This window comes from Agaricus bisporus (genome assembly GCF_000300575.1).
Source record: "Agaricus bisporus var. bisporus H97 unplaced genomic scaffold AGABI2scaffold_1, whole genome shotgun sequence".
Classification (NCBI taxonomy): domain Eukaryota; kingdom Fungi; phylum Basidiomycota; class Agaricomycetes; order Agaricales; family Agaricaceae; genus Agaricus; species Agaricus bisporus.
This window is the reverse complement of record NW_006267344.1, coordinates 206,595-218,138: the sequence shown is the minus strand read 5'-3', so window position 1 is coordinate 218,138 and position 11,544 is coordinate 206,595. Positions and strand designations below refer to the sequence as shown.

At 45.6% G+C, this 11,544-nt stretch overlaps 5 protein-coding genes across 5 annotated transcripts; 3 read left to right on the top strand and 2 right to left on the bottom strand.

Moving 5' to 3' along the window:
* Positions 1-365: 365 nt before the first annotated feature.
* AGABI2DRAFT_189202 (hypothetical protein) lies at positions 366-2,719 on the bottom strand. Its single transcript, XM_006453781.1, has 8 exons — positions 2,429-2,719; positions 2,257-2,365; positions 2,017-2,193; positions 1,064-1,960; positions 955-1,011; positions 821-898; positions 668-757; positions 366-605 (listed from the first exon to the last, which is right to left on the bottom strand). Exons 1-8 carry the CDS (start codon positions 2,487-2,489, stop codon positions 566-568), a joined length of 1,509 nt encoding a protein of 502 aa, XP_006453844.1. The 5' UTR covers positions 2,490-2,719; the 3' UTR covers positions 366-565.
* Positions 2,720-3,689: 970 nt separating this feature from the next.
* On the bottom strand, positions 3,690-5,946 carry AGABI2DRAFT_181873 (hypothetical protein; the record flags this gene model as incomplete). The annotated part of the gene is made up of 7 exons (XM_006453780.1): positions 5,836-5,946; positions 5,647-5,788; positions 5,154-5,596; positions 4,706-5,104; positions 4,604-4,653; positions 4,016-4,546; positions 3,690-3,950 (listed from the first exon to the last, which is right to left on the bottom strand). The coding sequence occupies exons 1-7, from the start codon at positions 5,939-5,941 to the stop codon at positions 3,690-3,692; spliced, it is 1,932 nt and encodes a 643-aa protein (XP_006453843.1). The 5' UTR covers positions 5,942-5,946.
* Positions 5,947-6,055: 109 nt separating this feature from the next.
* Positions 6,056-7,063, top strand: AGABI2DRAFT_196390 (hypothetical protein; the record flags this gene model as incomplete). Its single annotated transcript, XM_006453779.1, has 4 exons — positions 6,056-6,208; positions 6,266-6,417; positions 6,471-6,534; positions 6,585-7,063. 4 exons carry the CDS (start codon positions 6,056-6,058, stop codon positions 6,918-6,920), a joined length of 705 nt encoding a protein of 234 aa, XP_006453842.1. The 3' UTR covers positions 6,921-7,063.
* A 537-nt stretch (positions 7,064-7,600) lies between these two features.
* Positions 7,601-9,190, top strand: AGABI2DRAFT_113607 (hypothetical protein; the record flags this gene model as incomplete). Its single annotated transcript, XM_006453778.1, has 1 exon — positions 7,601-9,190. One exon carries the CDS (start codon positions 7,601-7,603, stop codon positions 9,188-9,190), a length of 1,590 nt encoding a protein of 529 aa, XP_006453841.1.
* Positions 9,191-9,975: 785 nt separating this feature from the next.
* AGABI2DRAFT_140003 (hypothetical protein) lies at positions 9,976-11,523 on the top strand (the record flags this gene model as incomplete). Its single annotated transcript, XM_006453777.1, has 1 exon — positions 9,976-11,523. The coding sequence occupies one exon, from the start codon at positions 9,976-9,978 to the stop codon at positions 11,521-11,523; it is 1,548 nt and encodes a 515-aa protein (XP_006453840.1).
* Between the last annotated feature and the right edge of the window lie 21 nt (positions 11,524-11,544).

The window sequence follows — 11,544 nt, the reverse complement described above, 5'->3', positions numbered from 1 at the left end:
CTGCTGATCTGAATCGAATGGGCCGGTACCGCATGTTGTTCTTCATCTCATTTTCTACGCTCACGTAGTATTTTCGTGTTTTAGAGTTCTTTGTTTCATTTTTGGAGGCTTGTTAGAGGCATATTTCAACAGTCTCCAGAGGCTGATTCGCACCACTTGTGCTTTCTCCACTATCTCCTTGACAATTCTTGATGCTTTTCTTTCCACGAAAATCAGCAACGTTCAAAAATGTCGTCTGATCAGAGGTAACTCCTCTTTCACCAAAATAGATTCCGCAGTTAGTTGGTAGCCTTGATACGTTGGAGTACTCTGGAATACCGAGTACTGTATACAGTATAACAACCTGATTTGATCAAAGCGGAAAATGGTGATGTCTTGCAATTGTCTATCCACTTGCTTTTTCTGAGTACAGCGTTCTAATTAACTGTCGTTATCACCTCTCTTCTGGTTTCGAAATGGTGATTGATTAATGAACAGACAAATTCACGAGTACTTCTCCCAGCTAGTACCAAAAAGTTTCTATCCTAAAACTCCGAGACTACTACTCGCGATCTAATGCTAAACATTAAAATCGAGCAAAGCGGAATCTCCGACGAACTGGAGCACTAAAATTTTGACATGAGCAAATGACAGTCCATTAAGCATTGAAGATATGAGAATAACTTACGCGCCCATGTTCCCAGATGACGGTGCTTTTTGATCTTTGTTGCCAGAAGCTGCATTATCGCCTTCAACAGCTCCATCGGCCATTGAACCCCTGATTTTTTAGTTTCAAGAATAAGGTCAACAATTTATTTGATCATGAAGACCTAAAACTTACGCATCCATATTCTCAGACTCGCCATTCTCAGCAGCATTGCCTTTGCCTTTACCGTGAGCTCCAGCTTGGCCAGCACCACTAAGTTAGTTCAATATGAGTTAAATAATCAATAATGGTTGGAAGTTTTAACTTACGCTTCGGCAGCGGGAGTGTTACCACTGTTACCAGGCATTCCGCCTTGGCCAGCATTACTGTAATGAGGTATGAGTGAATTTCTAATCAAAAATGAAGGCCTTGACTTACACTTCTGCGTTCCCTTTTCCGGCCGATGCGTTATCCATACCGCCCATACCGCCGTCATTTTTATCGCCCTTACCAGCCCCGTTCGCAGCACCATTGCCTTTGCCTTTGCCATTGCCGTTGCCATTGCCTTCACCATTACCATGCTTTCCACCATTGTTGCCATTGCCATTGTCCTGGCCGTCAGCTCCAGCATTTTCATCAGCTCCGTTGGCTTCACCAGCACCGTCCATCCCATCCATACCCACTTCAGACGAATTATCAGCTGCCGCAGTTGCATCTGAAACGACTGCTGATGTTGTTAAAGTGGCATTGGATCCATTGTCGTAGACAGCAGTGGCAGTAGCTGAAGCGGCGGCATCAGTCTCGGTAGCGTTGTTGTTGTCTGAGCCGATATTGTCTTCACCGCCGATGGTGTTGTTGTTGGCGTTACCTGCAGCAGATCCACTGCCGTTGTCGATTTCGCCGTCTGCTGTGTTGTTGTCCATGGCACCGGCTTCACCATCCATAACGCCGGCCTCACCACCCATAGCGCCTTCTTCACCACCCATAGCGCCTTCTTCACCACCCATAGCACCGGCTTCCTCACCCATAGCACCGGCTTCATCCATAGCACCAGCATCGCCGCCCATAGCACCAGCATCATCAACACCAGCATCATCAGCGCCAGCATCATCGGCATTTGCATCGTCAGCACCGGCATCGTCACCCGCAGCAGCTCCACCTTCGTCAATGACCGTGCCGTTGCCTCCCGCAGCACCGTTATCAGCGCCATTAGCAGCCCCATCGTTATTGCCATTTCCACCTCCACATTTCGCAATAACATCTTGACCCGCAGCCATAGCAGATTCCAAATGTGATTGGGCCTTTTTGAGTTTACCATCATCAGCGTTGTCGGTGCTACAATGCGTGTTAAAAGTCTTATTTTTATTTTATTTTACCCTTTGCGGACTTACGAAGTGAGGTTACCCATTGCCGATTGAGCAGCGTTTAAACCACTTGAAACTTGATCTGCGACTTCGGCGGGAGCGTCTTGTCCGTCTTTCATAGCACTAGCCATCATCATCATTCCGGCTGTAGCATTGTTTAATCCTCCTTGTGCAATCATAGCAGCATCGGCCACATTATTGTCACTAAAAAAAATTTCTTGGAAATGAATGGATCGTTTCCTTTCCCGGGAAGGATTTGATACTTACTTTGAGGATGCTAATTTCTTGATGGCCTTGGAAGATTGACGAAGACTTTTAGCGGTCTGACGAAGAGCGGCTTTACAAGAGTTATTTCCTGTACGAGGTTCGATAGGGACTATTTTTCACAATATAATGGTCAGTAACTTATACGTCTTATGTTGAAAAAATATGAACTTACAAGCAGCGACGTAGGTTGAGATATAGGCGACAAGAAGTAACAAGCCAAAAATACGAGCCATGTTTGAAAGTCAACGAGAGTAAGGTTCAATGAGGGACAGGATCTAGCCCTGGTAAAGAAGTACGAGTTGGGAACAACAAAGGACGACGTAGAGCGGGCGAATATAGAAAAGGTCGAAAGCAGCCTAAACTTGCGAGATAGACACCAGGTCTAATAAAGAATCGTCAGACGAAACCGAGCTGAGGAAATGTGGAAGGAAAGGAAAAGGAAAAGAAAAGTAGGAAAGGAATGGGTGGTTAGTTGGGTTAGACTGCGCAGTGTCTTATACCTCCCACTCCGCAAGAACCCGTTGGCTTAGAATAAATGTAAACCCTAAGTTCTTCCCGAAGGTGGTGTCCGCTGATATACTGTCGCGTGGCAACGGTTGAAAGCAAAAAACCACCCTTGTATTTCAATGTTGTTACCCACGCACCGCAAAAGCAACTCCACAAATCTGAATCATTTCCTCCAATATCCATAATTATCCAACATATATCAAGTGCCGAAACATGGTCATGGCCAAGATATGTCGGTTTCGCTCGGTTTTTGTAAAAAGGCCATGCACGTCCAACAGTCTACAGTTTTGAAGTTCGAATCAAAGTTTCAGCGTTACACATCTGAATCGGATAACTGGATCTACACAAGGTATTCCCTATACATACGTAGTTAACCATCAGCAAACCTGTTACCATGGGGGTTGATTCATAAAAACTCAACTTATTTGTCTAGCGATCCCTTGGCTCCACGGCCGAGAGGAGCTTCGACTCCATTCCAACATGTAGTAAAGAAGTGGAAAAACGTTGATCATGAGGAGTAGATGTAGAATCATTTGATGGTGCTTTTAACTGTTTTTGTTGACTGATTTAGAAATGCCCTAGAAGCAACGTCTTTGGTTATCTTCGGTCTTTGCAGTTCAGAAACTTGTAAAGTCATTTCATGAGGCGAGATAAGTGATCAGACGATCAACAAGCGGAGAATGCAGGTAAATTAGTCATCACCCGCATAAGCTTCCCTAAGGGCCCAGGCCAAAGTGTTGCCACGCTTATGTACAAGAGATAAAATCAAAAGGCAACGAACACACTTGGGACCAAGAGAACCCGTCTTCAACGTTCAACACTGAAAGAAGTAAGTACAAATATATATAATTAAACTACAAAAATTACAACAATACATTCAAAATGTGCTGCAAAAAAAAAAAAAAAAGCACAACACTTTTTCAATTTCACTGTTCCGCACCTCCAGCAAGCTCCAGTATCAATTTAGTAGCCACATCCATAAAAACATAAGGCGACACCACATCATCATCCCTCACAGGTTCCTTCTCCCTCCTCGCCAACTCCTCATCCATCAATTTCGAATCCGAAACCGCTATATCGAATTTCCCTGCCCCAGGTTCAGTTGACGCTCGATACGACTTCTTGTGATGAAAATCAACGAGATAGTTGATTGAGTCGACCATGTATAGTTGAAGATTCATTAATACCTTGATATGGTAAAAAATGAGAATGTCATTTCAACTAAGTGGGAGAAGAGAAAAAAAAAACATACCACGACATCTTGTAGTCTTGCCCTCGTCTCTACAAAATATATCCCCGAAGCCGCTTTCAAATCAACATACGCATTACCATCATACTCCCTCGCTCTCTCAATATGCACATCCCCTCTTCTCGCTTTCCATCCACCCAATCCACCAAGACTCCGTTTCTCCTTCCACTCCATCCCCAACGCTTTCAACGTCCTATAAATTTCCAACATCACTTCCATAGGCGGACTCCGACTCCTAATCCCAAAATGCCATTTCGTTCGATGGCGTCTTTCTTTTCCGGGAGTACCACCAGATCGTCTAGCTGATACATATGATGCAAGATGGTGTTGTTCTGGTAATTGTTGAGGAAGTGATGAGTTGAGTACCGCAAATGTGTAAGCGTGTGGGTTATCAGGATCGATTGGGGGAGTCATGAAATCCAACTCGTCTTCTCCTCCTGAACTGTAGTCATCGCTGAATTGGACGTCGAATGGATTTCCTTCCGCTTCATTGGTACCGGGAGAAAGGGTACTGGGGGAGAGAATGTTACGAGGCTAAAAATAACATTTATATATGATGGTTGAAACAGCAAAGAAGATGGGAAAACTGACGTCCAAAGCAGCCAATTGAGCATCACGTTCCGCTTCCGCGAGTGCAGCCACTGGAATCGAATTAACGCATGTTTAGAGAAAAACCGAAAGGAGACAACTCACAACCTTTGCTACCTCGCATCTTATCCCGTAAGAGCAGATAGGCAACCTTGACAGAGTTCCCTTGAACACCATCATCCCTTCTCAAGCAATCCCAAATGTCTTCTTGCGTTACATCAACCAACCTTGACGAAAGATCTTCGACAATGCTCTCTTCAATCTTTCCTAACCCTTCAATAATCTCGAAATCCAACTGCTTTGGCGGGGCCATGAGTGCAGTTATGGGTACAGGTTCTGCTGCAATAGGAATAGGTGAGAGGTAGCGAGGAAGGTCTTTGGTGAAGAATGGATGTTGCAAGATCTCGGGTATTGTGATTCGTTTCACGGGATCGACGACGAGCATGGCACTAATGAGACTTCGAGCGTCAGAGGAGAAGCTACTTGGCATGTGGAAGCTACCCTCTGGGAAGGATAAGATTTGTGACTTGGGAGGGAAGTTTTGCAGACTTACGAGTGATCTTCGAGAATAGCACATGGACCTCTTCATCCTCAAATGGTAATCTCCCCGAAAGCATGACATATAGAATAACACCAGAGCTCCATACGTCAATTTCCGGGCCTGCGTAAACACCCCCACGTATGACTTCGGGCGCGGCGTAATTGGGACTGCCACAACTAGTAGCAAGAAAGTCCCCGTCGCTTATCTCGTTCGAAAGGCCGAAATCAGTGATCTTGACATTAAGATCATCATCCAGGAGAATGTTTTCAGGCTTGAGATCTCGATGGACAATCTTGAGTCGGTGTGAGTACTCGATACCCGAGATAATTTGTTGAAAGAATTTCCGTGCGCGAGACTCGGGCATTCTACCATTGGCGACGATGTAATTGAACAGTTCTCCACCAGCAAACTCGAGAACAAAGATGATATCCGTCGGAGTCGATATGACTTCATATCTGGGCTCTGATATGAAAGAGGGATGTTTATAGATAATGATTAAGCTCACAGCTTGATAACATGAGGATGCCGCAGCGCTCTCATATATTCGTACTCCCGCCGAACACGAGTCTTTGTTTTTTCTCTGTGGATAACAGCCTTTGAGATGTATTTCATCGCAACAAGGTGCCCAGTCACGGTATGTTGCGCCACTAAGAAAGTCGGTCAGCGGTGTGTGATCCAAGGCTCAGAAACTCACTCTTGACTTTGCCAAAGGTGCCTTCTGCGACATCGCGCAGCACGGTGTACTCGCCGAGCTTGGACGCTGGGTATACTTCCGGAATATCAGAGTCTGAGTCGCTCATGGCAGCGGAGGAGGAGATATATTTGTGTGTCTCTGTTTGGCATCACGGCTACACGGTGCACGTGACCAGGCCATGTGAGTTCCCAATCGCGTCCTGCTGAGCCTCGAACGGAACATGCCTCGCACGCACGCGCAGTCCTCAAAACACTATTCCAGACCGTCCGTCGCGCTCGCCGCTGACGACCTCGGCGTCCTCAGGGAGGGCAACGAGACCGATGAAGACATCCTTCGCAGGCAGCTTATCGAACTGAGCAGGGAGAACGACAAGGTGTCTTCATTCTCTGACTCGAAGGAATAAATTCGTATTCAACAGCCGCCCTTTCAGCTTCAAACCCAGGTCCAACTTCTTCATGCTCAACTTGCTCAACGTCCCCCCGTAGAAAAAATCCAGGAACTCGAGAAAGAATACAAGAACCTTGATCTATTGTTACAAGGAACTCAGAGAGAAAACGAAAGATGCATGTCAGAGCTCGAAAGGTCCGTATACCTACGAGCGATCGACACACACCCTGAACACGTCACTCCCTTAGAGCCAAACAGCGAGAGAAGATGCTCGAACAAGCACTTTCCAAGTTGGCGGGCGAGAACTGGCAGGTAAGATTGACGGATGATTTACTTCATAATTGCTTCCTCACTTCCAATAGGCTTCTCTCGATATTCCACCCCCTTCTCTTGCAGCTCGACCAGGCCATAGGAGGATCAATAGTGTCACTAGCCTTGCCTCTTCCCCTCTCAGCATCGCCTCTCCCGCTGCCTCCCGGCCGGCGAGTGCAACGCCCCCACCATCATCTTCTCAGATGTCACAACCTGACCGTCAACAAGCTCTCGCCTATATCGAACAAGTTCGACTATTAGTTCTTGGAATGGAACAAAGACTTCAAACAAGAGAGAACAAACTGGTAAAGACACTTGAGCGAGCAGAGGGAGAAGGCAAACGATTCGAACAGTATCGAAAGGAGATCAGCGCTGGAACAGATTAAACCTGAACTATAGTTTCATATCCGGATTCATTTTCTTCATCATGATATACTCATGTAGCGATCACACTGCATTTCTACTTTTGCGACATGTAACTATACCCACAATTGTATGCACATTCAATATGATACCTGCATCTTTGGACAATTAGCGTGATAAATTGCACTGCCCGACTGCTTAGATGGATGGTGATCATGATCATTCGGACGCGTTTCGAAGTGAAAAATCGGCCACGTTCAAAAGTTTGTTAGACATGTGTAAGGACTCATCATTATATCCGTGTAGTCGCTCAGTGCTGGCGACTTTCAACATGGAATCGTGGCCTTAGTCACCCAGCCTCTCCATAAGCGACAGTGAAGCAGTCCGTGGGGCTAGGCATCTTAAATTTATCATTGATATTTTTAGTCTCGCATAACAAGTCAATCTCAGGTTATGCCCACAAGCAGCTTAAAAAGTCTTGACAAGTAAAGGATGTAGTTGGGTTACGCTAGCATGTGCGTCAACTCAATCACATGTGTTGGTTGTTCTGTCTTCCAGGAGGGTTTGAGTACGCGGAAATTTAGAAAAGAAAACGGTGTGGCGATTGGGCGGAAGCCCACCGATCGGATAAGGAACTGATAAAAGTTAGACGCCTTCAACACAGTACACCACGGTGCTCCTCAGGCTCTCATCAACACCAGGAATGCCGACAACGACTTGTCCGTACTGCTGTACTCCCTTCTTCCATTCCCTATTTCCGATAGAACCACCCCAGCATGGATATATTAACAAAGTACACGAACTGGGCTACAAAATCCGCCAGCTGGATAGAACCATAGCACAGCTCTCCAAAGATCGTACAGAGCTTCAAGTAGAGCTCAAGGGGCTCCAATCGTTTATCAGTATTCTCCCTGAGGAAATACTGTTATACATATTTCAGCTCGTTTGCTCTCCACAAGAATTTGATAGCTTCACCCCAAAACGCAAGCCGTTGGTAGCTGTTGATAAGAAAGAGGGGGGCTATAATGAGTACGGGATGAAGCTGGTTTTGACCCGAGTTTCAGCAAACTGGCGCAGAATAGTAATGTCAGCACAACAATTGTGGACAAGCGTCAGGTTACATATCCGCAACGTGGCAACTCAAAGTACCATTTTGTCACTCCGCCGATTTCTCGAATATTCCGGCCAGCTCCCTCTCACTCTATCCATCCATTTCTCCAACAATGAATTCTCTCAACACAGACACTTGATCCATCCCTTCATCGATTCTCTTCTTGTGAAGAATTTATGGAGAATCAAAGTCCTTTACTTGAAGTCCCCACGTCCAATCTGGTTCTCTTACCTTCCTCGGTTTGTTAATATGACGCACATCTTCCTCGCTGATGCGCACCGTCGATCTCCGAACTTTTCTCTGAGTTGCATATCATCTTTATCTGAGTTCACTCTCGTCGGTCGCTCTGCATCATTTTCTTCCCCTTATCTCGCCATTCTCAACCTCGATCGAGTACCTCTCAACATCATTTTTTACTCTATTACCAAATGTCCCAATCTCAGGGAACTTCATTGCAGGTCTCCTTATAGCATCGACTGTGATGAATATGACGTTCCCCCCAAGGAGACCTTCACCCTGCAGCGTTTAGAAGTCCTGGAGTGGACAATGACAAATAGCCTTGATTATTCAGATATTACCTGGGAGATCTCAATTTTGAACTATATCCATGCCCCTTCACTTCGAGCTCTGACCCTTATTCAACCGCGATTTCACCCTTCTCAGAAACTCCCGGAATTTCGTAGAGCCGTTGCTCGATTTTTCGCGAGATTACCCGCGACGCTGTTATCTCTCGAATTTGTTGGCATCAGGAACGAACCGACTGGTGAAAACAATCTCCTTACTCTGGTCAATCATTATTTTCGGGATAATTGTCATATTGAATCCCTCACGTTCGACGATTGTCATTTCCGCTTTCTCGTGGGCATGCTCCAGAATCTCACATGCTTCACTCGCATTCCCCATTTGTACCGAATTACGGTAGATGAAATATTTTGGCCCAAAACATATATCCCATCAACGTACGAGGGACGGCGGGAGCAGCAGCAGTGGAATATTTTGATCTCACGTACATTTTTGGAGATGGTGGAGAAACGTCTGAATGCTCCCGAGAGGCGGCTTGCGTTGTACATGACGCACACTGGCAGAAATGTGGAATGGTTGAGCTTTAACAGGTCGGAGTTAGCAGAGTTGAAACGGGATCGTCAATTGGATATTTTCATAGACTCGAAACCATTCATCTGATTCTTGAGCGTCTTGTAAAGTGTAATCCTTATTGCTGTAAGTATGCGCTTACTACTTACTGCTGCTAAATGAATGCCGCCATCGATTGTAACTTGAACCGACCTATATTGCATAAACACCACGCCAAATTTGCGTAGAAGATTCGTTGAAAACTATAACGCTTCCCAAACCTAACAACAATTCACATTGAAATTTGAAAATGTGATACACGCCATCAAAGTAGTAATGGGAACAATAGCTCTCTCGAGCAAATTCTAGTTTGCGACCAGGTTGCATATGAATTCCGAGTAGAGATCCGAGTCATGAATCTGACAATTATCATCGTATATCGCGTGAGGTACAGACATACAAAAAAAAACATGTGTGTAAAAAACAAACGAGAAACTTCAATAATTCTTGAATGAAGAAAAAATATAAGTACTGAAGAAGAAAATAAATCTACGTAGCGCGCGCATATAGAAGCATGTAAAACAAGTGGAGCCTGGATTTCAGCTCCCTCGACGTCAAATGTTTTGGCTGATATTGGACAAACGCGGATTCCGATGCATATCGAGTGGAGCGGGACGACGACGGGGCGGCGAAACGGATGGCAAAGGGAAAATCGAAACAAAAGAACAGTCCCAAAACGCACTATTCCTGGAATTGTTCGCTTATACCTATATCATTGACCTAGGAGGGTTTCTATATATATCTACATATTGAACGTCCGGAGTCAGTACCCGCTTTCACACGGTCAGCCTCCAGCTATTTTAATCGCCTGATGCGATCAGTACTTGTTAAACACCATGACAAGCCTCAGTTGTCCATACTGTGGTCGCGACTCACCGCAGCAGCGATGTACGGGCGAACTGCACGACAAGTTACGCCACGTGGACAATAGTATTTCACAGCTCTTCACGCATCGTTCAGGGCTTCTACAAGAACACAACGAGATCCATTCCTCCATTGGTATACTCCCCCCGGAAATACTGTCTCACATTTTCCAGTACCTTTGCTCTCCGCCCGAGTTTGGTGACCTACACTCAGAGCAGGAAAAAGACAATGTTGCCCCTATAGAGAGTCCTTCTTGGGAGATGAACACTGTTTTAAGTAAGGTTTCTACAAACTGGCGCAGAATAGTCATGACTACACCGAAATTGTGGACATACGTTCAATTACATATCCACAGTGTCGAAACTGAAGATAACCTTGTTTGGCTCATCCGATTTTTCGAATATTCTGGCCATTTTCCCCTCACTCTGTTTATTGATCTACCCCACCGCGGTTTTCCTTCAGACTCCCTGATCCATCCATCTGTCGATGATTTTCTTATCAAGAACTTCTGGAGGATTAACAGGGTATACTTGAGGCATCCTCATGAAGGCTGGCTCTCCCACCTGCCACAACTTGGACAAATGACACACTTATTCCTCGTGAATTTGAAGACATTCAATGAAGCGAGCCTCTCTCTCAGTCGCGCAACTTCTCTATCCGAACTCACACTTCTTGCCTGCGATGCCGAAATCTCTTCCCCTCATCTCACCATTCTCAATCTCGAACAAGTAACATTCAAGACCTTGTTCCGCACCATCCTCAATTGTCCCAATCTCATCAAGCTCTATTTTCGTAATGCAGATGCGCACCAGTTCCTGAGATCCCCCATTCCCGAAGAGACTTTCACGTTGCAACATTTAGAAGTTCTTGACTTGGAATTATACGGTAAATATTGTGATGGTCACTGGGAAGCCGTCCTTTTGAGCCATATCCACACCCCTTCACTTCGAACCCTTCGTTTTGTCATTCCAACAGATCGCCTATTCTACGTACTCGACAAGTCCCAAGTAGCTGCGTCCAGGTTCTTCGCAACATTACCCACGACGTTGACTTCCCTCGAATTCCTCGCGACGGAGAAAAATCCGCACTGGCACGAGAACGCCAAAATACTTCCTCTATTGATCAATAATAGCCTTCGGGATGACTGTCTCGTTGAATCTCTCACATTCGTCAGTTGCGGCTTTCGTTTCATGGCGGACATCTTACAAAGTCTCACCTGCTCTCATCGCCTTCCCCGATTGCGACGAATTACGATGGATAAATTATCATGGCTCGAATCCGGCTACACTCGTAAGGATCTGGAGCTGATGCGGCCGCAACAGATGGCCTTCCTCTCACGCACCTTTTTGGAAGTGGTAAAAAAGCGTCTGGGCGTGTCCGAGAGACAACTCACATTGTACATGGTTCATAACGTTGCAGATGATGTGGGATGGTTGGACGGTATCTGGTCGGAGTTAGTAGAGCTGAAACACCGTGGATGTCGATTGGATATTTTCGTAGAATCCAAACCGAAGCTCTGACTCTTGTAACGTGGATTAGAT